Source organism: Hyperoodon ampullatus (assembly GCF_949752795.1).
Source record: "Hyperoodon ampullatus genome assembly, chromosome: 7".
Classification (NCBI taxonomy): Eukaryota; Metazoa; Chordata; class Mammalia; order Artiodactyla; family Ziphiidae; genus Hyperoodon; species Hyperoodon ampullatus.
In genome coordinates this window covers 7,978,726-8,004,789 of record NC_136920.1, presented here as the reverse complement: position 1 = coordinate 8,004,789, position 26,064 = coordinate 7,978,726, and the positions used below count along the sequence as shown (strand labels likewise).

General features: G+C 60.9%; 3 protein-coding genes across 7 annotated transcripts in view; 2 read left to right on the top strand and 1 right to left on the bottom strand.

Moving 5' to 3' along the window:
• Window positions 1–1,653: 1,653 nt before the first annotated feature.
• Window positions 1,654–5,768, top strand: NDUFS8 (NADH:ubiquinone oxidoreductase core subunit S8). 2 transcript variants are annotated; one of them, XM_079708550.1, is made up of 7 exons: window positions 1,654–1,704; window positions 2,674–2,731; window positions 2,821–2,871; window positions 3,447–3,536; window positions 3,670–3,803; window positions 5,374–5,502; window positions 5,588–5,768. In XM_079708550.1, the coding sequence occupies exons 2-7, from the start codon at window positions 2,674–2,676 to the stop codon at window positions 5,717–5,719; spliced, it is 594 nt and encodes a 197-aa protein (XP_079564676.1). In that variant the 5' UTR covers window positions 1,654–1,704; the 3' UTR covers window positions 5,720–5,768. The 2 variants fall into 2 exon arrangements, with proteins under 2 accessions (XP_079564676.1, XP_079564675.1); XM_079708549.1 differs by having other exon boundaries at window positions 3,631–3,803.
• A 2,662-nt stretch (window positions 5,769–8,430) lies between these two features.
• Window positions 8,431–20,063, top strand: TCIRG1 (T cell immune regulator 1, ATPase H+ transporting V0 subunit a3). The gene is made up of 20 exons (XM_079707867.1): window positions 8,431–8,466; window positions 10,744–10,864; window positions 11,251–11,329; window positions 12,178–12,416; window positions 12,505–12,590; window positions 12,838–12,964; window positions 13,048–13,130; window positions 13,307–13,400; window positions 13,535–13,747; window positions 14,420–14,564; window positions 17,106–17,245; window positions 17,341–17,498; window positions 17,574–17,664; window positions 18,205–18,323; window positions 18,402–18,615; window positions 18,951–19,073; window positions 19,166–19,270; window positions 19,345–19,462; window positions 19,662–19,839; window positions 19,926–20,063. Exons 2-20 carry the CDS (start codon window positions 10,748–10,750, stop codon window positions 20,002–20,004), a joined length of 2,508 nt encoding a protein of 835 aa, XP_079563993.1. The 5' UTR covers window positions 8,431–8,466; window positions 10,744–10,747; the 3' UTR covers window positions 20,005–20,063.
• Window positions 20,064–23,454: 3,391 nt separating this feature from the next.
• The window catches only part of CHKA (choline kinase alpha), a gene marked incomplete at its 5' end in the record, with an annotated part of 61,011 nt that continues 58,401 nt past the window's right edge, over window positions 23,455–26,064 (bottom strand). For all 4 annotated transcript variants that reach the window (XM_079709035.1, XM_079709036.1, XM_079709038.1 and 1 more), the window contains one exon: window positions 23,455–23,680. In XM_079709035.1, the coding sequence (XP_079565161.1) occupies window positions 23,621–23,680 (60 nt within the window). In that variant the 3' untranslated portion in view covers window positions 23,455–23,620. The remainder of the gene's footprint in view (window positions 23,681–26,064) is intronic.

Sequence of the window (26,064 nt, the reverse complement as noted above, 5' to 3'; positions counted from 1 at the left end):
GACGAGGGCAGATGTGGGCACCTCTCAGGACAGAAGGTGCCCTTTCTGTGGAGGGTGCAGAAGAGGTCCTGGCATCCGGTCCATGACACACTGCGGGCCTGCTGTGACCTGGGTCGTCCCTGCCCTCTCTGAGCCTGGTTCCCTATCTGTTGCACAGAGGAGGTGATTAACACCTCCTGAGATCATCGTGAGGATTAAATTTTGGAGCTTAATTGCCGACTCCAGGCTCCAGGCGTCCTGTCTCCTCATTTGGGAGGGGGGAGGCTGCTTCCCTCTACTCTCTCCGCACCTCTCCCTCCAGGTCAGGTTGATGAGATGCCCACAGTAGGATCTCCCTTCCCTTCACCTCGGGCCTCTCAGGAGCTCTGAACTAGCTCCTGTCCCCCAAGTGGCTGGCCCTGGGCACCTTCCCCTCACCATGTCCCACACTGGACTCATCCCCTTCCCTGTCCTGCTCATCCTCCTGGGCCCCCATGACATGGAGTGATCCCCCATCACTCAGCCACAAAGCCAGACTCCCCGGCCTCCTGCTAGACACTCCCTTCTCACCTCCCAAGTCCCATCTTTGAGCAATTCTTGATGATTCTATAAAATACCGCAGACTTCCCCAATCCACACACTAATCGCTGTGCCCCGGGACATCCATCACCTACCCTCTTCCCCCGGGGCCCAGCCCTTCTCCTCAGAGATCTTCCCAAAGCCCATTGGACCATACTAGCCCTCAGCCTGAACCCCTTCAGTGGTTCCCCTGGCTCACAAGTCTGGACCCATAACAATCCTTGGGAGGCTCTGCACAGCCCTGTGCACGACCCCCCCCCCACCACCACCAACCCATCCTTGTCCTCTTCTAACGCACTGGATGTGTCCTCCTTCTCTGGTGGACCTCCGCACAGAAGCTGGGCATGCTCTCTGGCCCTTCTGGTTCTGCTCGACTCCTCCTTGAGCTCTGCTTGGATATCATCTCCTCCAGGAAGCCCTCCCTGACCACCTTCCACTCCCCCCAACACACAGGCGGCCTCAGGGGCTTTCTCAGTGTTCGCAGCCTCCGGGGTCCCTCTGCTACACAATTCACTGGGAGGAAACACGGGTTTGGGGGCTGTTGAGGGACGGAGCTCCTGGGTCATACAGATCCAGGAGTGGTTCAGGCGGCCGCACTTCACAGATCTAAGGTTTGGGCCAAGTTACTACACAAGTCCGTGCCTCAGTTTCCCCATCTGTAAAGCGGAAATAATCGTTCCTCCCCACAGGGCTGCCGGGAGGATTAAATGAAGACGCCAGGATGAAGGTTTAGCATAGAGTAGGCATGGCTCCCGCGCGGAATCACCACAGGCTACGATTCTCATCACTGTTATCACACACGCCCTGCCGAGGCCGAGCGGAGGTCCTCCGGCCCAGGGTGCCGGGTCCGACAGGAGCAGCAACCTTAAACCACGCCTCGGATGTCCCGCCTCCAAGAGCTCGGGAGTCCCGGCTCACTAGCTTCTCGCACCCAACCCGGCGGCGCTCTACACCACCTCAAGCGCCTGCCTGCTCCCCTAGCCAATCGGAGAAAAGATTTTTTCGATCCCGCCTCTTTCGGCTGCGCCACCAGACAATCAGACCACACCATGAAGAGTCCGCGCCCAATGGCAGCATCCCAGAATGTAGGCTCCGCCTCTCGACGGACAGGTCCCTCGGCACTGGAAGGGGAGGCAGCGATTCAAGGTGGGTGTTCCGGGCTGGGTGTTCGGGGCTCAGCTGTTAAGACCCAGCCTGGGCAGCGCGGCATCGGGGTCGAGTGTGCGGCCCCCGTTGGCTCCGCCGGCTCCGCGCCCGGGCTTTATCTCGGCCTGCTCAGGACCCGCGGCCTCTTGTGTCCTTGAGCGTGCAGCGGGCGGGAAACCGGCACCCTCAGGGCGCATATGCACCTCCTGCGGGCGTCGGGTCAGAGGTCATGAGGAAGGTCGGGGAAGAAGCCGGGTTGGGCGCCTGGCACTGAAGTCCCCGGTCAAAAGAAATGGTCCCACTAGAGGTCACAGGTCACGAGAGGGGCACTTTGGGGCTCCGGCTAAGTGCCAGGCTCTGGGCTAAACCCTTGGCATCTTCGAGCCCCCTCCATTCTCGTGACCTCCTATTTCACAAGTGAGAAAACCCAAGGTCACTTGGCCGGCTGGGAGACAGTTCCAGAAGGGCCTTGATGCTGGGGAGAGGAATTTGATCTCGAGGGTTATTTAAGCCTTTAAAAGGTTCAGCAGGCGGGGGCTGGGGGTGTAAAGGGAGGGGTCTGGCCTGGGTTCACATCCTGGTCCCACCCCCTCAGTGTGTGACTTTGGGCAAGTCACTTAACACGACTGAGCTGTGGCTTCTCATCTGTGCCTCCCTCTGAGGTCCTCATGTGGACAAAGTGACAGTGCGCGTGACCCCTAGCACAGTGCCTGGCACGGTGAGCTCTGAATAAATGCCGGTGGCAGTTGGCAGTGTTAACCTGGGTCAGGTTGGAGGCCGGGAGGGGCTGCACCTGGGAACAGGAAGCCCGTCTGTGCCTCTGACAGGAATGGGGGTGAGCAGGGAGAAGCTGACACAGTGGCACTGGGGTCAAGGGTAAAGGCTCCTGCAATGCTAGGGTTCCCGGGGGTGGGGGTGGGGAACCATGCCTGTCTGAGATCCACCTGTGCCTCACTGTCTTGCCCACAGATGCGCTGCCTGACCACGCCCATGCTGCTTCGTGCCCTGGCCCAGGCCGCACGTGCAGGTAGGACCAAGGGAGCCTTTCCCGGGTGTGAGGGGCCCAGCCTCCTAGCATGAGGTCGCATCTGCACAGCGTAACCCCTGTCCTTGCAGGGTATCCCAGTGGCCGGAGCCTCCACAGAAGCACAGTGGCAGCCACCTACAGTGAGTCCCAGGGCACCTCAAGCCTCAGGCTTTCTGATCATGGTCCTGCCAGAGGCAGGGGAGAAGGCCTGGGTTCTGGTCCTGGCTTTGCTGGGGGCTCGCCCTCTCGGAGCCTCAGTTTCCACTCTGTAAAAAGAGGATGGTGATCAAGATTGAATATGATTCTTGGGGGCAGGGTCTGTCATTGCAGGGGGTGGAGGGCTTTCCATGTGGCTACACCGTGTGATCTCAGACCTTCCCCGTGTGGGACAGGGAGGGAGCTGCCAAGTGTGAGCCCTGGGAGCTGTGCCTCTTCATCAGGACCCCAGCACCCAAGCCCCTTCCAACCCCCATCAACTCCTGGCTTGGTTGGCCACACAGGCACAGGGAGAAGCAGGCGAGGACTGCCCAGGGCCTGAGGCTGGCCTCAAGGGTGCTCACTGAGGCGGGGGAGGTTTGGTGAATGAACAAACCCCCTGGGGGGCCCAGCTGTTGCACCTAGAAGGAGGCCAGGCGTCATCTCCCTGAGCTGGAGTCCTTGGGGAGGGCCTGTGTGAGGCCTCCTGCCACGGCCTCTCTGCCCGCCTCCCCTGCAGAATATGTGAACATGCGAGAGCCCTCAATGGACATGAAGTCGGTGACCGACCGGGCAGCTCAGACCCTGCTGTGGACCGAGCTCATCCGAGGTGGGCCCTGGGGGGAGGGGGGAGGCCAGCTGGTCGGGGGCACAGATGTGTTAGGGAGGAGGGCCCCCTCCCACTGTGCCTGTGCCGCCCCCAGGCCTGGGCATGACCCTGAGCTACCTGTTCCGAGAGCCAGCCACCATCAACTACCCATTTGAGAAGGGCCCACTGAGCCCACGCTTCCGTGGCGAGCATGCGCTGCGCCGGTACCCGTCCGGGGAGGAGCGCTGCATCGCTTGCAAGCTCTGCGAGGCCGTCTGCCCAGCCCAGGTGAGCCCCTGACCCCAACTGACCGCCCCCCGGCCCCTGCCACTGGGAGAGGGAGGCCACAGCCTGCTGCAGAGAGAGTGAAGTGGGCAGCCCTGGGCCCGAACTCTGGCCCCCCTGCTGGGTGGGTGTCCCCAGAAAGTCCCTTTCCCGCTCTGAGCCACTTCCCCCCGTGAATGGGAGCTGACTCAGAGGCAGTGAGTCAGGGGAGGGAAATTTCCAGCCCTGAGCAGGCCACCTGACACCTGTGGGTCCTGCCCTTGCGGGTCTGGTTGGGGGCGTGAAACCCAGGCCTCGAGCCACGAGGCGGCACCTGAGGGTCTCCACTTTTACCTGGATGCAGCAGCCGTTTCAGGAGCGCTGCCTATGTGCCCGCCACAGGACCGGACCCAGGGACACGTGTGCTGCAGCCGAGGCCTTCACTGCCCCCGGTTGCTGCTCCTTTGAGCCCCTGGCATCTGGTTCTGTCGGAGGTTCCCGCACGGACTGTTAGTGCAGAAACGGACAGACACAGCTGGGGCTCTTGGGCTGGTGGATGTGCCTGGCAGGAGCCCAGCAGGCTCAGGGGTCCTCGCTGTTCACACAGCGACCCCCTCCCAGCGGCTGCTCCAGGCCACATCTCTGTGACTCAGGATGGCTCCTGTCCACGACCTGCCTCATTTCCTGGACCACTCCCAGGTCCTGCAGGTCACAGGTTGTGGCCTTGCTGTCCCCAGTCTAGCCACCGACCTGGAGCACATAGGAGAGCCCCGAAAAAATAATAACAGTGGTGGCATCCAGACAGTGAGTGCCGGCTATGGACCAGGCACTGAGCCAAACTCATGACTCATCTCTGCAACAACTCTAGGAGGTAGAGATTATTATCCCCATTTTTATAGAGGAAACTGAGGCACAAAGAGATGAGGCTAATAGCCAAAGGTCCCACTGGAGTGGTGGGCATTACACTCCTGGGGACATCTGAGGGCCTTTGCCACATCCCTTTGAAGGTCCTCCCAGCTGTGGGAGGCCCCAGGCCACCCCTGCCCCCAGCTGGTGCAAGTGTGCGCCCAGGAAGTGAGAGTTAAGGACCTGTGTTTGAGTCTGGCCTCTGCCCCTCACTTACTGTGTGGCTTTGGGAAAGCCCTCAACCTCTCTGAGCCTCACTTTTCTCATCCATTAAATGGGGATAACTAGATGTAATTGGGAAGGTTGTTCAACATACAACCGACAGTAATGGGGCATTTTTTTTACAGGGTGGGACCCCTTGGGGCTGCAAGTGCTATGGTGAACAAGGCAGGCAACGGCCCTCTCCTCGTGGGACTCACGTTCTCAGGCAGGAGGTGCTGGCAGTTAACAAACGAGAATGTCAGCTAGGGCAAGCGCTCAGAGGCCGACGTCACAGCCGCGCCGGGCGGCCTGTTAGGAGAGGGGTCAGGAAAGGTACACGCGGGCCGAGAGTGGATGACAGAGGGTCCGCTCTGTAGGCCCCGGGGGGCCAGTCCCCCAGGAGTGGGAATGAGCCGTGGCGGGGCCTGGATCCTGTGCCTGGGGCCAGTGTGGCTGGCAGGTGACAGTACCCTGTGCCACCCCCCAGGCCATCACCATTGAGGCTGAGCCTCGGGCCGATGGCAGCCGCCGGACCACACGCTACGACATCGACATGACCAAGTGTATCTACTGCGGCTTCTGCCAGGAGGCCTGCCCTGTGGACGCCATCGTTGAGGTGAGCGGGCCCCGCGGCGGGGGAGGCCAGGGCGGAAGCTCCTCGGAGGGGCCTGACGTGGCTGCGCCTGCTCCCCCGCTCGCAGGGCCCCAACTTCGAGTTCTCCACGGAGACGCACGAGGAGCTGCTCTACAACAAGGAGAAGCTGCTCAACAACGGGGACAAGTGGGAGGCCGAGATCGCCGCCAACATCCAGGCCGACTACCTCTACCGGTGACCGGCCTGCCGGCTGACCCGAGGTCCCCTTCTGCCCAATAAAAGCTCTGACCTCCCCACCGCCTCTGTCATCAGTCCGCCGTCCAGGCCAAGACCGTCCGCGGCCTGACCACGGCCTGTGGCTTCCTCCATTGGACCAGGTCCTCAGACAGAGTCGCCCTCCTGTGCGACTCTGTGGGACCTGCCAGGCCCTCCCCGTGGCTGGGCCCAGGCCTGTGGCAGCATGTGGCCCACACATCTTCCTGGGCATATTCCCCAAGGCTCCGCAGGCTGGAGGTTAGCCCAGGTCCACTGTTCCCATAATCCTGTGTGCCCAAGGGGTGGGGCTGGGGCCTGTCCTCTCCTGAGGGCCACCCACAGCTGAGACCCTAAGGACCTAGAGCCTCTCCCAAGACCGCAGGCAGAAATACCTCAAGAGCAGGAACTTGGAAAGGCCGGGGCATCCTTGCTGGGAGGCAGGGAAAGCCTGCTCTGGGTGGGGTGACAGTCACGAGGGGATGACCCAGGCCCTGCTGCCTGTGAGCTGGCTCTGCCTCTCCTCTAGCCACATCCGCTTTTCTCTCCAGGTTCCCCAGACTAGGCTGCTGGCTTGGCTTCTGCTGCTCAGGACTTCCTGCTTTGCAGTCCCAGCCAAGTGATGTGGTTCCTTCCAGGGCCACACGCAAGCCCAGTGGCAGTAGAGTAGCCAAAAACAGCCCCCTCTAACTTGGTGCTAAGAGGTGTGAGAGGATTTCAATTCGTTCTCAGCAGTGAGGAAACTGGCTCAGAGGGGCAAAGTGTCTTGCTCAGGGTCACACAGCACACATCTGATGAAAAAACGAATTCAGGCCTGAGAGATCTCGGAGTTCCCTTTCTCCATTATTTCCAAAAGTGCTTTTTACAAAACACTGATCTCCCAAGATGCTTCTTGGAAGGGTGTTCTGTGGACCCGTAAGTGTGGGAAATGCCCCAAGTGCCTCTCCCCTCTGGGAAGGCACTGCATGATAGCACGTTCAAGGCTCTGACAAGGCCTGCAGGAAAGAAACCCAGATTATCCAGCTCATTACCAGGGAGCCCCTCTTCTCAGACCCCCTGCTGACACCTGGACCTACTTACCAGGCCAGGATGGGCCATCTCCTGATGCAGAAGTGGCCCAGGACTTGTGTGGGCCCCACCACTGGCCAAGGTTTTGGGGCCCTTTGAACCCACAAAATGGCACGGAGGTGAGAAGTGCAGGACCAGGAAGGAAGACGAGCCCGGGGAGTGTCCACGAGTCCAGCACCGCTAGTCCTGCTGTCTGCTGGGGGCAGGAGCTCTCCAAAAACAAGGCCGGTTGTAAAAGGCAGGCTTGAAAATCCTAAATTGCCTCTAATTTTGCTTTTCCCACACATAACCAGCACTAGATGCTTGACATGGAGCCTCTATCTGTACGCAGGTAAATAGAATACTTTCATTTAAAGTGGATGAGTCTAGGGACTTCCTTGGCGGTCCAGCGGTTAAGACTCCACACTTCCAGTGCAGGGGCCGTGGGTTCGATCCCTGGTTGGGGAACTAAGATTGCACATGCCATGCGGCACAGCCAAAATAAATAAATAAATAAAATGGTTGAGTCTATCCAGCTCCTGACTTGATTCTCTCCCTTACTGCTGGGTCAGAGTGCAGCTCTAACGCCATTTTGTAACATTATGGAGTTCCAGTTTGCCCTGAACAGGAAGTATTGATCCGAGGCCCCCACTGGTACTCAGTTTGGTTGTGTCGAGGTTATTCCTTGAAAGTAGCCCCTCCGTGCCCCAGAAAGTGTCTCCCACTTTGCTGAAGACACTAGCCTTGGCTGTGACTCAGTTGCCAGCGCCCAGCTCTGGGGCTCCGTTTGCCCACCCTCCCCCCACCTCTCACAGGCGCTTGCCCTGTCGGGGTTCAAGAATCACCAGAGCTGAGGGGCCCCAGCGGGTGCAGGCTTGGCCTGTCCAAAGTGCAGGCAGCTGGACAGTCGTGAGCCCCAGGTTGTGGGTGCCGCGATAGGACAAACTGCACGGAACTCAGTAGCGGCAAGGTCATGGGGACACATCCAGCCACAGGAGGAGGGACAGCCAGGGCAGAGCATTGCCCAGTGCCTGCTGGGTGCGGGCACCAGGCCCTGGCCCTTGGTGTCCTGCTGCCATTGAGGAAAGAGGCCCAGAGAAGGGCAGCCACCTGCCCAGACCACTGTTCCTGGAGTCCAAGGTGGTGGTCAGAAGCAGGAAGCTATAAGGACCTGTGTAACTGCGGCCTCACGCAAGGGGGAGGGGGTCCTAGAGGTGGGGACACGTAGGTCTTGGGCCCCAGGCCTGAGCGTATTGGGGTCTTATCAGCCCAGTGAGCCCTCTAGATGGCGGAGATCCCACCCTGTAGCCCCGGAGCTGGGCCTAGGCTGGGCATCTCCCCACATCCCGGCCACGTAGATGTGCGCGGTTGGCGCTGGTCAGTGTCTACTCCCGTCTCCGGGCTTCCTCGCCCGGATTAGGCGACCCACAGCTCCGAATGGTCTCCCAGCCTGGAGCGAGGAAGTGAGGCCGCCAGGCAATCCCAGCCCAGGGCCTGCCTCCCACCCGTGCTCCAGCTCCCAGGACTCCGGGTTGAGGTTTGGGGCGGGCCAGGGGCGGAGCTTCCCTGGCCCCTCCCCTCCCGGCCCCTCCCGCCGCGGAAAGTGAGTTGCGTGGGCGCCGCGGCGGGATCGCAGAGCTGGGAGTGCAGAGCTGCGCAGAGCAGAGCAGAGCGGCCGACCCGGGGGTAAGTGCCCCAGCCGGGGGCTGCAGAGCCCCCCAGTTCTGCCTGCCACCCTCGCTTCCCACTGCCCCGGGAAGGGGGGGGTCGTGGGGCCCCACCCAGCTGGGTCAGTAGAGGCAGCTCAGTCGTCCGGCCCGCGGGTGTCAGCCGTTGCTGGGGGCCACAGAGGCGACTGAGAGGAGAAAGAAGCGGAGAATGGGGGTGTTAACAGCCTGTAACAAGCAAGTAGTATTGAGCTCAGCTGTGCGGGGCCAGGTGGTGCTCAGAGCTTTCTCTGCTGCATCTTCCTGGCAGGGAGGGACCCATTCTACAGATGAGGAAACTGCGGCCCACCCAACTAGGAAGAGGCGGAGCTAGAAGAGAGCGCACGCAGACCCTCGCCTCCAGCGCAGCTCATCGTGGCGGGCCAGGGGCTCAGAGGAGAGATCTGGTGGTTTTCTGGAGGAGTTGGCCTTAAGCCTCCAGCCTCCCAAGGGAGCAGGAGGAGAGGGGCACAGAGTGACTAGAGTCTGGACCCTGAAGGACGGAGGCACCTTCATTTGTTCTGTAAATGTCGCTGGGGTGGCCCCTGGCTCAGGAAGGGGCCAGGGAGGATGAGGGGGAGGGGATGAGACAGTGGAGGCCTGAAATGCCAGGGAAGGGATCTGCCCAGGTCTCTGCACCCCTGTGCTCACCACGGCTTGTCCCATCCAAGGGATGTGCCCAGGCCCCAGGGCTGCTGCCCTGCCTGGATCCCCACACCTAGCTCCCTACAACCCCCGTTTGGCCAGCCCAGCCTTTTGGGGTACCTGGGGCAGAGAACAGCCCTCCCCTGAGCGCATACTGTGGGCTGGGACTTCCAAACCTGCAGCCCCAGGGCCTGGCTCCTGCCTGGCTTGGTCACCTGCTGACCCGTCTATAAAACAGGGCTACAATGCCCCCTCCCCCAAGGATTGCTGTTAGATTTAAATGAGGTATTGTGGGTGAGGGAGTTACACGGGGCCCTTGCTATTTTTATCTCCCCACCTAGGTCCTGTCTCTGGCAGGGCGGCCAAGTCCCATTCACCCAAAGAGGAAGTGGAGGCCCAGAGAGGGTGAGAGACTCCCCAGAGAACACACAGCTAATCACAGCTTGGTAGGGCTCAGAGCCTTGGTCCCTGGCCCTGTTGCCCACCCTTCCCTGTTCAGGGCCTGGTGCTTCCACAGCCCGCAGCTGTCTCTCCGCATTCTCTCTTCTATTCTCCCCGGGGCTGGGGAAGGGGCTGCTTTTCCTATTTACGTTTAAGCAAACCAGACCCAGGAGAGGAAGTGACCAACTAGGCAGGCCCCAGCCCAACCCAGACAGCAGGTGGGGTGTCAGATGTTCACCCTCTCAGCGGGGCTCTGGCCTGTGCCTGTCCCCTCTCCCGCTCAATTTGAGAGCTAAGGAAACTGAGTCCCACAGAGGGGCAGGGGCCGGCCCTGGGCCCCAAGGGCAGTGGCCATGGAGCCCTGGCTTGTGGGCTGGGCGTCTACAGGGCCCAGGGAGGCCACCCTGGCCCTCCCCCTGCCCTGCCGGCGACGTTTGAGCAAAGGCCCGGCCAGGCCCTTCCTGCCCATTTCAGTTTCCACAGTTTCACTTTTGTTGGTTTCGACACCTGGAGGCCTCCTCCCTCGGCCCCTACCGGCTAGGCTGCTGCCAGGCAGCCTGGGCCTCAGGGGAAGGTCTCGCTTCCTCAGCGCCCCCTGCCTGTCCTCTCTACCCTTCCCGAGTCCCAGAGGAGGCCCCCACCCCTCAGCGCCCACAGACCCGCAGGGAGGGAGGAGGGCCCTGGCTGCCTGTGGGGATGGGGAGCACCTCAGCCCTGCTGTTCCTGTCAAGGATGCTCCCCAGGGTGGAAAGGCGAGGACAGTCAGGTGGCCGGCGCTGGAGGTGGCCCTTGGCCTGGGGCCCCGAGGATGTGTAGGATCTCGGGTGAGGGCAGGTCACAGAGAGGGGACAGCAGGAGCAGGGGCCAAGGGTGAGAAGAGCCAGTGTCCCCAGGAGCCACTAGGGGTGGGGGCAGGGGTCTCAGACGGGGCAGAGCCAGCTGGGAAGGAGCTTGACGTTGGACTGTGGGTCCGGCTGTGAGGTCAGCTGTGCCGCTTACTTCCTGTGTGACCTCAGCACCCCGCTGAGCCATCCCGGGCCTCAGTCTCCCCATCTGTCAGATAGGGGTGGTAGCGGCACCTTGCAGGATCATGTGAACCCAGAATTCACACCTGGTGGGGAACTGCCTGGGACCCCACCCGCCTGAGCTCCCACCCCTGCCGGCCCCGCAGGACCATGGGCTCCATGTTCCGGAGTGAGGAGGTGGTGCTCGTCCAGCTCTTCCTGCCCACAGCTGCTGCCTACGCCTGCGTGAGCCAGCTTGGGGAGCTGGGCCTTGTGGAGTTCAGAGACGTGAGTGGGGCCGGGGTGGGCGTGGGGGGAGGCCTCGTCCTTGGGTGTCGCATACGGTGGACCATCTCCCCCAGACTGACCCCCGGCCCTGCTTGAATCCCGGCAACCTCTGCCATAGATACTTTGCTCTCAGGCCGGCTTTACTCGTAACTGAGACCACCCTGCCCCAGCCTGGGTTCAGCCAGGCCTCCTGGGCCCTGCCTCACCCTTCCCAGGACACATGGGGTCTGGTGTGTCTTCAGCTGGGCATCTGGAGGGTCACAGTGTACTCAGCACCTTTCTGGGGGAGGCAGCTATGGCCTGAGGAGAGCCAGGCCTGGGCCCTGGTGGGGGGACCTCCTTGGCCCTCTGCCTGGAAAACTGACCCCTCCGTTTGGCAACCACAGCTCAACGCCTCGGTGAGTGCCTTCCAGAGACGTTTCGTGGTAGATATTCGTCGCTGTGAAGAGCTGGAGAAGACCTTTGGTGAGTTGGCCCTGGGCCCACACCCCAGGCACACTTCCCGGAGGAGGCGCCAGTCAAGCTCGGTCTGAAAGGAAGAGTCCGAGTTGCCCAGGCGGATGGCGAAGAAGGGAGGTCCGGACCAGGCCCTGCAGAGCCAGGACAGGGCACCTGGGATCTTTGGGGTGTTCTTGGGTGAGCTGAGCAGAGGGTCCAGGCCAGGCCCGGCTTGGAAGAGGCCTTGAATACCGAATGAGGGCTCGGGACTTCATCCTCTGGACGCCAGGAGCCACCCATAGGTTCCTAAGCAGGAGAGAAGCGTGGACAGAGCTCTCTCTGCTGCAGATGGACTGGGATGGGCAGAGGCCAGGATCCTGGGTCTGGTGCCCCCAAGGAGCAGCTCCTTGGACCTGGGCAAGAGGGACCCCTGCCCTGGGTTCTATCCTGGAAACCCCTCTTAGGAGGGTCCTGCAAGGTGGGAGGATAGAGCATGTCTGTTTAACGGTTAGATTGCTAGGTTTTAAGTCGTCAAGCAGGTACCCTGTGGGCCTCCATGCAAGCTCTCATCCCCCTGCAGTGCTAGGGCCACCTGCCGCAAGACCGCTATGGGACCCAGGCCAGGGGCTGGGGACGGAGAGCAGCCCAGAAGAGCCCCAGGGCGGGGGGAGGCGGAGCAGACCTGCAGGGATGGAGGTTTAGCCTGAGGTTTTTCCAGGGTCTCAGACTCAGTGAATCAGTTAGCTCGTGGCCAGCGGAGTTTGGGGTGGCAGTTGGAATTCCCTAGATGTTAGCCATCCCTTGGCTAATAGTGGCCATTGGCTGGTGGTGGCCCCTGAGCCGGCGCCCCTGACACCCGTCCCTCTGCCACCCAGCCTTCCTGCAGGAGGAGGTACGGCGGGCTGGGCTGACGCTGCCTCTGCCTGAGGGGGCGCTGCTGGCGCCCCTGCCCCGCGACCTTCTGCGTATCCAGGAGGAGACGGATCGCCTAGCACAGGAGCTCCGGGACGTGCGGGGCAACCAGCAGGCCCTGCGGGCCCAGCTCCACCAGCTGCAGCTCCACTCGGCTGTACTGGGCCAGAGCCAGGGCCAGGGCCAGGGCCAGGGTCCCCCGGTCAGCTCCGGCCTGGGCAGGGCACGGGGAGGGGTGGGGGCCCCAGGCCCCACCTGGGCCGGGACTCATGGTGCCTCTCGGTTCCTAGCTGGCAGCCAGCCACACAGATGGGCCCCTGGAAAGAAGACCCCTGCTCCAGTCCCCCGGGGGGCCGCACCAGGACCTGAGGGTCAAGTAAGTGAGGGGCGGCTCCGCTCTCTTTCCGGTTGGTGCAGGGGTGAGGCAGGCCAGCTCGGACTTCTTGTCCAGGGCCCTCCTGCAGCCGCCCTCAGGCCTGGACTTCCCTTTGCCCCTGGGGGTCTCTTCTGGCCCTGCCTGGTGGGCTCCTGCCTCCTCTGTGTGGACGGGGGTGGTGTGCCTGGCCCGGGTGAGGCGGGGGGAGGCCGGAGCAGCCCCTGCCCAGCCCCGCCCGTCCCTGCAGCTTCGTGGCAGGTGCCGTGGAGCCCCACAAGGCCGCCGCCCTGGAGCGCCTGCTCTGGAGGGCCTGCCGCGGCTTCCTCATCGCCAGCTTCAGGGACATGGAGCAGCAGCTGGAGGATCCCGTGACGGTGAGCAGGCCGGGCGCACACAGGCTGGGGTGCGTGCTGGGTGGAGCCGGGACTGCAGGGTGATCTGCGCCCCGCTCCGGCAGGGTGAGCCTGAGACGTGGATGACCTTCCTCATCTCCTACTGGGGCGAGCAGATCGGGCAGAAGATCCGCAAGATCACTGACTGGTGAGCCCCCATTGGGTGGGGGGCTGGCCACCCGCTGCCCTCGTGCCCGGGCCCCTGCGTGTCACCTCCACTGAGCCCGCTCTGTTTGCCACACTGCCCTGTGGGCTCCCTTTAGACTCAGCCTCTGCAAGCCCTGGACCCTGTGCCCACCTCACCTCCCCCCTCCTCCCTGCCAGCTTCCACTGCCACGTCTTCCCATTTGAGGAGCAGGAGGGGGCCCGCCGCGCAGCCCTGCAGCAGCTGCATCAGCAGAGCCAAGAGCTGCAGGAGGTGGGCGCCCGTGGCCTGGCTGGACCCCTGCCTCCCCCCACCCCTCCCCTCCTGACACCCCTCCCCCTCCCCTCCCTGCCCCCACCCCCACCCCGCTCCTCCCCCGACTCCTGACCAGTCTGCTCTGGCCACAGGTCCTGGGTGAGACGGAGCGCTTCCTGAGCCAGGTGCTGGGCCGGGTGCAGAGACTGTTGCCGCCCTGGCAGGTGCAGATCCGCAAGATGAAGGCCGTGTACCTGGCCCTCAACCAGTGCAGCGTGAGCGCCACGCACAAGTGCCTCATCGCCGAGGCCTGGTGTGCCACGCACGACCTGCCCACAGTGCAGCAGGCGCTGCAGGGCAGCTCGGTGAGCATCGGGGGGGTCTCCCGCCCTCCCCTGCTGCCAGGCAGGGGCTGGTTTCCTCCACACAACGCCTCCCATTCCTGGTGCCATCAGCGCCGTACCTTTGCCGGGGCTCATCCTCCTCCAGGGAGTCCACCGTGATGGCCCTGGCCCAGCAAGCCCTCCTCTCCCTGCCCTGACTTCCCAGAGGCCCTGGGATGATGGGCCGTCACACCCTGGAAGCTGCACTGGGTGTTAAGTTAGAAACCGGGTTCAAATCCAGGCTCTGCAGGTACTGGCCCTGTGACCTTGGGCCAACTGGAGGGAGCCTTGGGCTCATCTGTGAAATGGGGTTGCTGACCCTGCTTCCAGGGGTCGCCATGGTAGGTGCTCACCTGTGGCAACGGGGCTCCCTCTCCTGGGCCACCTGGATGGGAGGAAGCACGCTTCTGTTTCCCAAGTGACTTCTGGGCCAATCTCTGGCCCTCCCTGAATCCCCCTGAACTGGGGCAGGTGGGGCTGGTCATGCTATTTCACAAGGAGAGGAGGGGCTGCCCTGGGTCCCCTGGCTCCCACCCAGCAAGTCCCCACAGTGCTCTCCATCTCTAGCTGGCCGTGGCTGGAGGGTCTGAGGGTCCCTGAAGGCTCCTGTCATCAGTATTGTCTGTCTGTCTGCCTGCCTGCCGGGTGCCCCAGAGCGAGGCGGGGGTGAGCGCCGTGGTTCACCGCATCCCCTGCCGGGACATGCCCCCCACACTCATCCGTACCAACCGCTTCACGGCCAGCTTCCAGGGCATCGTGGACGCCTACGGTGTGGGCCGCTACCAGGAGGTTAACCCCGGTGAGAGCCATCACATCCCACAGCCCCGGCCTTCGGGAGGCTCAGCTGCTGCCCTGGGTGGAAGCCTGGGAGGGCTGCGTCCCCACCTGGGCCTGTCCCACCCTCCTGAGATGAGAGGCGCACTCCCAGTCATGCTCTTGGGGGTCCAGTGGAGGCGCTTCACGTTTATCCCCCACAAACACCCCCACTGCCCTGCTGTTAAGCTAACGGGAACCAGCAGAGTTGTGCAAAGAATAGCAGCTTTGCGGTAGGAATGGCCCAGGTTGGAGGTCCTACTCACTTACTTTGATGAGTTTCTTAGCTTCTCTGAGCCTCAGTTTCCTCATCTATAAAATAGGGATAATGGTACACAGCTGAGCGGTGTTGGGAAGATTAATGATCACCAGCGGTTGCAAACCAGCGGTCCGCGAGGCCAGCATCCGTCTGCGGATGTGTTTTGCTTGGCCACGTTGTCTGCCCACGTTGAAAGGTTTGAACTGGGTGCAGCCCCAGGTCAGGTCCTCCCAGAAGCAGACCCTGAGATGGGGTCTCTGAGGCAAGTGGCCTATTAAGAGAGGTGTTCCTGGGAGAAACCAGTAAGGGACCTCGGGACGGGGAAGCAGGCAGGAAGGGGAGAGCTGAGTAGGGCCAGTCTCAGGTGAAGTCCAGCCTCAGCCTGAGCCTGCAGGGAGCTCTAGAGCACGAAGGACACTATGGTGTGTCCACCTCAAGGCTGATGAGCGGGGCTTTCAAACCCAGCGCCCTCAGTCGTCTGCCAGCCCTGGCGGGTGGGCAGTGAGGCCGTCAGCTCCAGGCACGTCCACCTGGGTGCTCACTGGCCTGGCGAAGCTGCTGCTCTGTAAGTGGCCCACTGGGCAGAGGGTTGCACAGAGCTGCCAAGGGAGCTGCGGCCGCGTGGGCAGAGCCTCCGTGTCTGCTGCGGGTGCCAGGGTTTAAAGTGGGAGTTTTCGCAAAAGTCTGCATTTTCTCAAGACTGGCGAAAAGTGAGAGATTTGACGACATGGCCCACCTCCAACAGGCTGGAGCTGGGTGGTGGCAGCCCCCTCCCGTTTGCCAGTGCCCGTCCCGAGGGCAGCAGGCACAGGCTTTCCTCCCTTCCTGGCCCCCTCCTCCTTCCTGAGGCCTGTGGGACCTGGCCTGTCATCCGCCCGGTTCCTCCCCCTCCAGACACCACCCTCCCTGCAGCAGGCTGGCTGAGGTGTGGCCAGTGGCCCAGCGTCCCCCGTGTCACTGGGTAGGGGCTGCAGTGCATCTCTGTGTCAGCCCAAAGAATGGGTGTGAGGGTGAACCGTGATGAGGTCCCTTACGGGAGGCCAGGGAAGGGTCCTGCCTCATCCAGCGGGCGAGAGGCAGGGTTTGGGGGTCCCCGGGGCGGTACAGGCAGCACATGAGGATGGAATCAGCCGTGTGGACTGAGACCAGGGTCACGTGGTCCTCTGGGGCCTGCTGACCCTGCAGGACCAGCGTCTGGGAGCTTGACATGGGGCCCCCAGCCCATTTCACCTGCCCATGGTCCCTCTGCGTTAGCGGATGCCAGTCCGGTTAGAGCAGGCCTGATCACCAGATAGCCACGGTTGGTAATATGCCACCAGCTCTCAAAGCGATAGCTTTGCGGAGGTGTTCGTTTGCCAGGGCTGCTGTAACAAAGCATCACAGATGGGGCAGCTTAAACGATAGGTATTTATTGTCACTCAGTTCTGGAGGCTGGAAGCCTGAGATCAAGGTGTCGGCAGGGCTGGTTCCTTCTGAGCTGTGAGGGAGAATGTGTTCAGGCCTCTCTCCTTGGCTTGCAGACAGCTGTCTTCATGTTCATGTGGCATTCTCCCAGTGTATGTGTCTAAGGTCTAAATTTCCCCCTTTTTATAGGGACACCAGTTATATTTGATTAGGACCCACCCTAATGACCTCATTTTCACTGGGTTACATCTATAAAGGTTGTATCTCCAAATAAGGTCACTGTCTAAGGTACTGGGGGTTAGGACTCCAACATATCTTTTGTTGGGGTGGGGGACACAATTCAACCCATAACTGGGATGTGCATTAGAATCCTAACGCTTATGAGAAAATTTCCCCATTTTACTAAAGGGAAGCTGAGGCCCCAGAGGTTAAGTGACCAACTCGGCCTTCTGGAACTTGCCGTGTGCCAGCCAGGACCACCACTGGGCTGGCTCTCTGTGCTTCTGCTTTAAGCTCTTCTCGTAAATAATAATAGCTAGAACTGCTAACGTTATATTGAGCATTTATGGGCTCCCAGGTACTGTCCATGGATAAACTCATTTATAACAGCCCTATAAAATGGTGGTATTTTTATCTCCATTTTGCAGATGGGGCAGTGGAGGTTCAGAGAGGTTAAGACACTAGCCCAAGGTTGCACAGCTAGTAAGTGCCTGGATCTTGAGTGCAGGCAGGCGGTGTGGCATCCCTGCCTGGCTACACCACCTTCATGTCTCCTGGGGCCCCGGAGCCTGGCTTGGGGAGCCTCTGTGGCATCCTGTACAGGGATGGGGGTCCTGGCTGACCGTGTGGCCCCTCTGCCCGCAGCACCCTACACCATCATCACCTTCCCCTTTCTCTTCGCCGTCATGTTCGGTGACGTGGGCCACGGGCTGCTCATGTTTCTCTTCGCCCTGGCCATGGTGCTGGCCGAGAACCGGCCCGCCGTGAAGACGGCGCAGAACGAGGTGAGGGGTGCCGGGGTGGGTGGTACGGGGGGAGGGGTGGTGGTCCAGGCACAGCACGGGACCCAGGCCGGCTCTCACCGTGCCTGCACCCCCAGATCTGGAGGACCTTCTTTGGGGGCCGCTACCTGCTCCTGCTCATGGGCCTGTTCTCCGTCTATACCGGCTTCATCTACAACGAGTGCTTCAGCTGCGCCACGGCCGTCTTCCCCTCTGGCTGGAGCGTGGCGGCCATGGCCAATCAGTCGGGCTGGAGGTGAGGCCCGGCCACACCCTCCCTGCAGCCCCAAGGCCCCCAGGCCCCTGACCAGCCCGCCTGCTCTTGTCACAGTGACGCCTTCCTGGCCCAGCAGCCGCTGCTCTCCCTGGACCCCAACATCACCGGCGTCTTCCTGGGACCATACCCCTTCGGCATCGACCCGGTGAGTCCCGGCCGCCTGTCGGAGGCGGTGGCAGGCGGGAGGGCGGGTCCGGGGCTTCCCGCTCGCCCAGCCCCTCCCGAGCACCAGGCCCGGTTCCGGGTACAGGAGGCAGGAGCCCCCCTAGACTAGGGCCTGCCTGGCAGGGGGGCCTGCATTACAGCCACTTGAAAAGCAGAGAAGCAAGTCCTAATAAGGGCAGCGCTCTGTAGTCCCCTCTGTGCCAGGCAGGCACCGTTCTGAGCCCTTGTTGAATTGATTTTATGTCTAGTCCTCGTGACAGCTCCATGGGAGCACGTCAGTACCGTCCCCATTTTACAGGTGAGGAAGCTGAGGTTATATGCCCAAGGTCACCCAGCTAGGAAGAACTGGGGTTGGGGCCCAGGCTGCCCGGCCCAGTCTGTGCTCTTAACTGTTCCCCTCTGCTGCCCCTCGTCGGGCAGGTGACGGGTTGTGCGGAGGCCCTGGAGGGGCAAACAGGCCGATGGGAGTGACTCGGGTGGAGAGGCCCCTTCACGGCACCCATCCCTCCCGCCACCGCAGGTCTGGAGCCTGGCTGTCAACCACCTGAGCTTCCTCAACTCCTTCAAGATGAAGATGTCCGTCATCCTGGGGGTCACCCACATGACCTTTGGGGTGGTCCTGGGAGTCTTCAACCACATGTGAGGACCGGGGGCCTTGGGGTGGGGGGCCGGGCAGGGCCAGGGTGACCTGGTGACCCGGCTCCCCTCCTGCCCCAGGCACTTCGGCCAGTGGCACCGGCTGCTGCTGGAGACCCTCCCCGAGCTGGTCTTCCTGCTGGGGCTGTTCGGCTACCTCGTCTTCTTGGTCGCCTACAAGTGGCTGCGAGTCACGGCTGCCAGCGCTGCCTCGGCCCCCAGCATCCTCATCCACTTCATCAACATGTTCCTCTTCTCCAGCAGCCCCACCAACCGGCCGCTTTTCTCCGGGCAGGTAGGCTGGGGCAGGGCGGGGTGTGTGTGGGGGGCTCACACCCCGCCCTGGGGCGCCCTTGGTGGCTGGGCCTCTCAGCTGCAGGATCCTCGTCCAAGAAGTTGGATGCAGGCCTGAGGCTGTGAGACAGGGAGGTCGAGGGGCCTCCCTGGGAGCTCCCAGCAGGGGTGGTGGCTCCTATGCCCAGAGGAATTCCACACGGGGCGACGTCCCTGCCTAGCGAGGGGCCCTGGGGTGGAGTGGGCTGCGGGCTCCCCGGGCCCCTGTGGAATCGCGTGGCTCGAGCTGGCTGGTGGCTCGCAGGGGCGCCCTGACCGTCGCCCCCTCCCCCGCAGGAGGTGGTGCAGCCCACGCTGGTGGTCCTGGCCCTGGCCATGGTGCCCATCCTGCTGCTCGGCACGCCCTTGTTCCTGCACTGGGAGCACCGCCGCTGCCAGTCTCGGAGGAGGCAACAGCCGGTAGAGGCAGGGGAGCCTGGGGGTGGGGTCCTGTCTGGGACGTGAGCCTCATCTGGGGCTGGGGGTCTGTGATGCCGCTGCCCCACCTCTAGGATAAGGACACGGCCAGGCTTCTGGACCTGCATGACACGTCCCTGGCCAGCCAGGGCTCTGATGAGGAGAAGGCAGGATGCCCAGGGGACCAGGCGGAGGCCGAGGTGGGTATGGTGCCTTCCTGAGTGGGGGATGGCTGCCGGCCCCGCTCGCCCCTCACTGCCGCCTGTCCCCCCAGTTTGTCCTGTCCGAGGTGTTCATGCACCAAGCCATCCACACCATCGAGTTCTGCCTGGGCTGCATCTCCAACACAGCCTCCTACCTGCGCCTCTGGGCCCTGAGCCTGGCCCACGCCCGTGAGTCCCGGCTCCTTCCCACACCCGGCTGCGGGATGGATGGCCTCCTCTGGTCACTTCTTAGTATCCCTGTCTGTAAAGGGGGGACGTCGGAGGAGGTCCCCCGCTGGCCCACGGGGAGGGTGGGCTTCGGGACGCCGAAGTGGCTTCCCGGCGTGGCTTCCTTGGTGGTCCCCACGGTTCCCTCCTCCACCTGCAGAGCTGTCGCAGGTCCTGTGGGCCATGGTGATGCGAGCCGGCCTCAGCCTGGGCGGCGAGATGGGTGTGGCGGCTGTGGTGCTGGTCCCCGTCTTCGCCGCCTTCGCCGTGATGACCGTAGCCATCCTGCTGGTGATGGAGGGCCTCTCGGCCTTCCTGCACGCGCTGCGGCTGCACTGGTGAGTGGCCGCCCGGCTGCTGTGGGCAGCACGGGGTGGGGGGGCGTGGGGGGCGTCCCCTCACCAGCTCTCCCTTCTCACCCCAGGGTGGAGTTCCAGAACAAGTTCTACTCGGGTACTGGCTACAAGCTGAGCCCCTTCACCTTCGCCGTGGAGGGTGAATAGTGCCCACAGCCCTGCCCTTGCCTTGCTGAGCAGGGAAGAAATAAAGGGGAAGGCCCAGGACCTGCGTCTTGGTCTTGTCTGGGAGGCAGGGGCTGGGGCGGCTGGGTGTGGAGGAGCCTGGGCTCTGGCGTGGGCTGGTCCTGCCCCTGGGAGCCTTTTGGTTGGATGGACACCATGCCAGCCTCTGTGCCCGTCTCCCTTATGTCTGTCTCTGCAGCTGAAGTTGGTGTGGGGTGGGGGGAAGTGGGAGCCACTGGTCTACGATCTGGGGCCTCAGGATGTCAGGAGAGGACCCACGAGCACATCTGCAATGATCCCAGACTCTCGGGGTGAAGGGAGCCAGAACTAGGCCCAGGGAGGGCTGTTTCCAGTACATTCTAGCTCAGAAAGATGGTCCTCCCAGGCTGGGCCAGGGGAGTGAGTTCCCCACCCTTGGGGATATGCAAACTGGCTGTACGATGATGTCTGGGCTACCCTGGGTATGGAGGGTGGTGCCTGGCACCAATCGGCCAATATTCTCACGTCCCTGTGCTGGCGCTGGCCCCCGGCACTCAACATGCTCTGCAGCAGAGAGCAGCCTGGGACACCTGAGCCGGACCTGGCACGCCACATGGGACAGTGGTGTCACATCCAAGGCCACCTTCCCGAAGACAAGGGCAGAGGCTCCTCCAGGGCACCCTGAGAATTGCCGAGGGCTCCGAAGGTCAGAAAAGGGCAGACCCGGACTCCAGGCCCTGCCTCCCCAGAGGCCAGTCTTCCCCCATCCCTCCCTGGTGGGCAGTCCTGCTCCCAGGCCATCCTTCCGCTGGTGGGAGGGAGGTGGCATCCTCGGGCCTCTCTGGTCTGGGTCCCACCACCAGCTGGGTGGCAGAGCCAGTGCTTCTCAGAGGCCTCGTTTTCTCCTGAGGAGCTGCCAAGTGGTTCTTCCGGCTGGAGGCCCCGGGAACAAAGGCTGCCTTGAAAGCAGAGACGTCCTGGGTGCGGCGAGCCAGAAGGCCGGGCCCTGCAACCTGGCCCGGTCACCGTGGCTCTTATCTGGCCAGTTGCCGGGAGGAGCCTGTCCCTCCAGAGCCCAGGGCTGCCCCGCTCAGGGCCCCCAGACGCTGGGGGGTGGTATAAGGGGCTGGGGTATGAGGGGCTGTCTGGCTGCGGTATGACACGCCTGGCAGAGACTTGGCTCCAAGAAACGTTGAGAGCAGTGTCTGGTTAGGAACAGAGGGAGCGGTGTGCGTCTCCAGATCTGGCCCAAGCCGAGGACTCCAAGCTCTACCTTCCTGGGGAGCAGAGCTGTGCAGACTCGCAGGGCGGGGCAGCTGAGGGGAACCCTAAGCAGGGGCCCAGCGCCGAGAACGTGGCATGTTTCGGGGGTGGGTGGCAGCTGTGACCCCAGGGAGACACTAGCTGGCCCTGCCCTGGCTTTGACGCGTGGACAGCTGGCAGCCTGGCTGGAGAGGGCTGGTTCCTGTGGAACCAGCATGCGCAAAGGCACGGGAGGGGGTGCCCCTGGGGCGTGGGGGTCACATCAGGAGACACAGGGACGGGGGTCACCTGCACTGGGGACAGGCCTGCTCCGGTGAGCGTAAGGTCTAATGAACAGATGGGCATCCCAGGAATTCCACATACAGAGAATGAAAGTGACAGCCAGCGAGGGGACGTGAGGCAGCCTGACCCCACAGCCGCCTGGCAGAGGGAAGCGCGAGAGGGCCTGGTGTCTTAGCGACGAGAGGCTGGGGGTGGGGGGCAGGGGGCGGGCAAGGCCGGTCGGGCCCTGTGGGCACAGGCAGGAGCTGGGAGCTGTGTTCTACCATCTCACACACAGGGCAGCAGCATCTAGGGCTGTTGGTTTTTTTTTAAAAAACTTTATTTTTGGCTGCACTGGGTCTCCGCTACTGCGTGTGGGCTTTCTCTAGTTGCGGCGAGCTGGGGCTACTCTTCGTTGCGGTGCGTGGACTTCTCACTGCGGGGGCTTCTCTTGTTGCGGAGCACGGGCTCTAGGCGTGCAGGCTTCAGTAGTTGTGGCACGCGGACTCAGCAGTTGTGGCTTGCGGGCTCTAGAGCACAGGCTCAGTAGTTGTGGCGCACGGGCTTAGCTGCTCTGCGGCATGTGGGATCTTCCCAGACCAGGACTCGAACCCCTGTCCCCTGCATTGGCAGGCGGATTCTTAACCACTGTGCCACCAGGGAAGTCCCTAGGACTCAGTCTTATTGCTTGGATATCATAACACACTCACCTGGTTAAAACTTTCGGTGTCTAGAAGGCCGGGCAGTGGAAGTCTCCCTCCTGCCCTGGCCCAGCCGTTCAGTTCCCTCCTGGACAGCCCAGTGCTCCCCTCCCTCCTGCCCAAGGGCTTTGCCTCCAGAGCCGGGTGGACGCACCGGAGACCTCCCCGAGACTAGGGATGCATCTGAGAGTGACAGCAGAGGATGGACTCTTACCTTTTTTATTGTTTGTATAGTACAATCTTTGTGGTAGCAGGAATGTATGCACAAAAAACAATTCAAATAAGAGTTCAGAGTGAAAAAAAAAAAAATTTATCCCAAAGGACTTTTAATACATACAGATTTCACAGCTATACTCTGTCCCCGCCCCCATACTCCACGTACGGGCTGCGGTTTCCCACCAGAACGACCACGTGAGGTACGCCGGGGAGCAGTGAAGGCAAGGTTTCCCTCCCGCACCCAGCCCACCGAGGCCCCAGCACGGGGGCGGCAGGAGGCTTCCCTGGGGCACAGCCATGCCTGGGGGCGGGCAGCCGGCCCTGTCACCAAGAGCCCAGCTCCAGGCTGAGCAGAGGTGGAGGGGAAAAGGCTGCAGAGGGTGGGACAAAGCAGCCCGCTCCCTGCCAGGAAAGTGGATTGGGTGGGTGGGTGGGTGGGGCCAGGGTGGGCCTGTGTGCCCACGTGTCCCCGCCCCGTGCAGCCTGCTGGCCCTCTGTGGCCACGGCCCACTGCCTGCCCCAGAGCCGGAGTTAATAAAGCACTTTCAGTTAGAGGGCATGGCGGGGCTGCATCCAGTTAGGGTGAGATTCATCTGAGATTCACCTGCAGAGGAAAACCCGGACGACAGGTAGCAGTCAGCGGGCAGCCAGAGTCACCCCCGCCTCTGTGCACCCCACACCTCGGGGGCGGTCTGCGTCTCCCAGGACCGCCGCGGGGCATCGGCAGTGTCGCCGCCCACTCGCCGCCCTACACACCCGTTACCTACAGAAAGCCCGGTCAGCACTGTTCACCAGCGCGGTCATTAACATCCTTTAAAGATCAACATTAACCAAAAAGGCACCTGCAGTGACACTGCTTACTCTTGCTGTTCGCCCCACCTGACTGAAGTAGAAAATGCCTTCTCTAGATTAAGGGGGTCTGAGATGTTGCACTATTGCACTAGTGTACTATAATTCTGCTTCCTGATCTCATGTCAGAGTCCTAGTGAAATCGTAAACAAGATATGAAATAAATGTTCCTCAATTTTAATACAGTCTTTCATATCATACACATCCGTGTTCGGCAGCGAGACGTCCGAGGCTTCTTGCTGCAGGTACAGTAGTCGGGGCACAGAGGGACCCTCGGGCTCGGCCGCCCCCGCGCAGTCCAGGGATGCAGCGCAGGCGGGCCTCCCCAGTCACACCCCAAGCTTCCTCTTCTGGTCGAAATAGGCATCGAATCTGGCTTGGGCATACTCCTAGGAGACAGAAGGAAGAGGGGCCTCACCAAGGGTCCCACCCGCCCCCCGGCACAGAGCAGAGCAGCTCCGTGTGCTGCAGGCCAGCCAGGAGCCGCGCTGCTCTCAGGACGGTTCTCTCCTGCCGGCAGCAGCCCCGGTCACCGCGTTCCCTTTACCCTCAACGTCCCCCGCTTGATCAGCTGCGCCGCCCCAGCCCTGCCATTCCAGACGGGAGACGGGACTTCTATGTATCTGGTGCAGCATGGTTCACCGACTCATTCACCTTGAACGCTACAGACACGGACTGACGCACACAACAGAGGCTGCTCTGTCAAAGCCCAAGGTCCCTGGGGCGTTAGCAAGTGTAGACAGATGGTAGGTGCCACCTGTTTGCTGCAGCACGATTACTAAAAGGACACCAGGAGGGAAGTGAGAAAACCTGGCCAGCCACCGGGCCCCTGGGTCCCTTCCCCTGTCTGCCCACCGGTGTGCAGAACACAGTCTCTTAAGGACCACTCCAGATCGAAAAGTCTGCACTGCTGCCAAGATTACAATGTCACTTCAAAGAAAATTAACGTTGAGGTATAATTTATATACCACAAAACTTAACTCATTTAAAATGTGTGGTGTTCGCTAATGCAAACACCTAGCTCACCACGAACACCACAATCACCCTCGAAGTCCTCCTGGGTCTCTGCAGTCAAGCCCACCAGATCGCGACAGAAAGCTTCCACGGGAATGTAATCACCCGCTACGTCCCCTCTGGTGTTTGGCTTGTGTCTGAGACGCATCCACGCTGCTGTGTTCGTGGCTCAGTACTTTTCCGTGATACGCCTCCAACATAGTGTGTTCACCCATTCATCTGCCGATGGGCATGTAGGTTGTTTCCAGCTTGGGGCTACTGAAAATAAAGCTGCTGTGAGCACTTGAATACAAGTCTTGGCGTGGAAATAGGCTTTCATTTCTCTTGGATCGATACCAAAGAGAGGGACTGCTGGGTTATACGGTTAAGTGTACGTTTTTTTCTGTTTTCTTTTTTTTTTTTTTTTTTTTTTTTTGCGTTATGTGGGCCTCTCACTGTTGTGGCCTCTCCCGTTGCGGAGCACAGGCTCCGGATGCGCAGGCTCAGCGGCCATGGCTCACGGGCCCAGCCGCTCCGCGGCATGTGGGACCTTCCCGGACCGGGGCACGAACCCACGTCCCCTGCATCAGCAGGCGGACTCTCAACCACTGCGCCACCAGGGAAGCCCTGTTTTGTTTTCTTTTTAACTTTTAATTTTATTGAAGTATAGTCGATTTAAATTTATTTATTTATTTGGGGGGCTGCTTTGGGTCTTCGCTGCTGCGCACGGGCTTCCTCTAGTTGCAGCGAGCGGGGGCTACTCTTCATTGCGGTACGCGGGCTTCTCATTGCGGTGGCTTCTCTTGTTGCGGAGCACGGGCTCTAGGTGTGTGCGCTTCAGTAGATGTGGCACGTGGGTTCAGCATTTGTGGTGCATGGGCTTAGTTGCTCCGCAGCACATGGGATCTTCCTGGACCAGGGATCGAACCCCTGTCCCCTGCGTTGGCAGGCGGATTCTTAACCACTGTGCCACCAGGGAGGTCCCGGTAAGTGTATGTTTGACTTTATAAGAGGCTGTCCAACTGTTTTTCACACTGGTTTCACCCTTTTACATTCCCACCAGCAATGTATATGAGGTCAGCTGCTCTACAGTCTTGGCAACATTTGGTATTGTGAGTTTAAGTTCTAGCCATTGTCATGGGTGTGCAAGGCATCTCACTGGGGCTTTAACTTGCATTTCCTTTATGACTTTATATCAAGCAGATGAAAAGATGCTTACTGGCCATTTGTTTACCTTCCGTGTAGTGTTCAAATCTTTTGTCCACTTATAAAGTAGGTTGTTTGGTTTCTTGCTGAGTTATGAGTTCTTTATATATTCTAAATACAAGTCCTTTGTCAGATATAAATTTGCCTTATTTTCTCCCAGTCTGTGGCTGGGCTTTTCATTTTCTTAATGGTGTCTTTCAAATAACACAAGTTTTAAATTTTGATTAAGTCCAATTTACTGTATTTTTTTTCTTTGAGGGTTAGTGTTTTATGTGACCTAAGAAATCTTTGCCACAGTTACGAAGCTTCTCTCCCGTTTTAGCTTTTACATTTAGGTCTATTATCTGTTTCAAGTCAATTTTTGTGTAGAGCGCAAGTTTAAAGTTCATTATTTTTTTCCATATGGCTTATTCAGTTGTTCCCGCATCATTTTTGGAAAATCTAATCCTTTCCACAATGCATTACCTTGGCCTTTCTGTGGAATACCAGTTACCTCTATGTGTAGGAGTCTATTTCTGGGAACTCTAGTCTGTTCCATCTGATTTATGTCTATCTTACTACCAACACCACATGA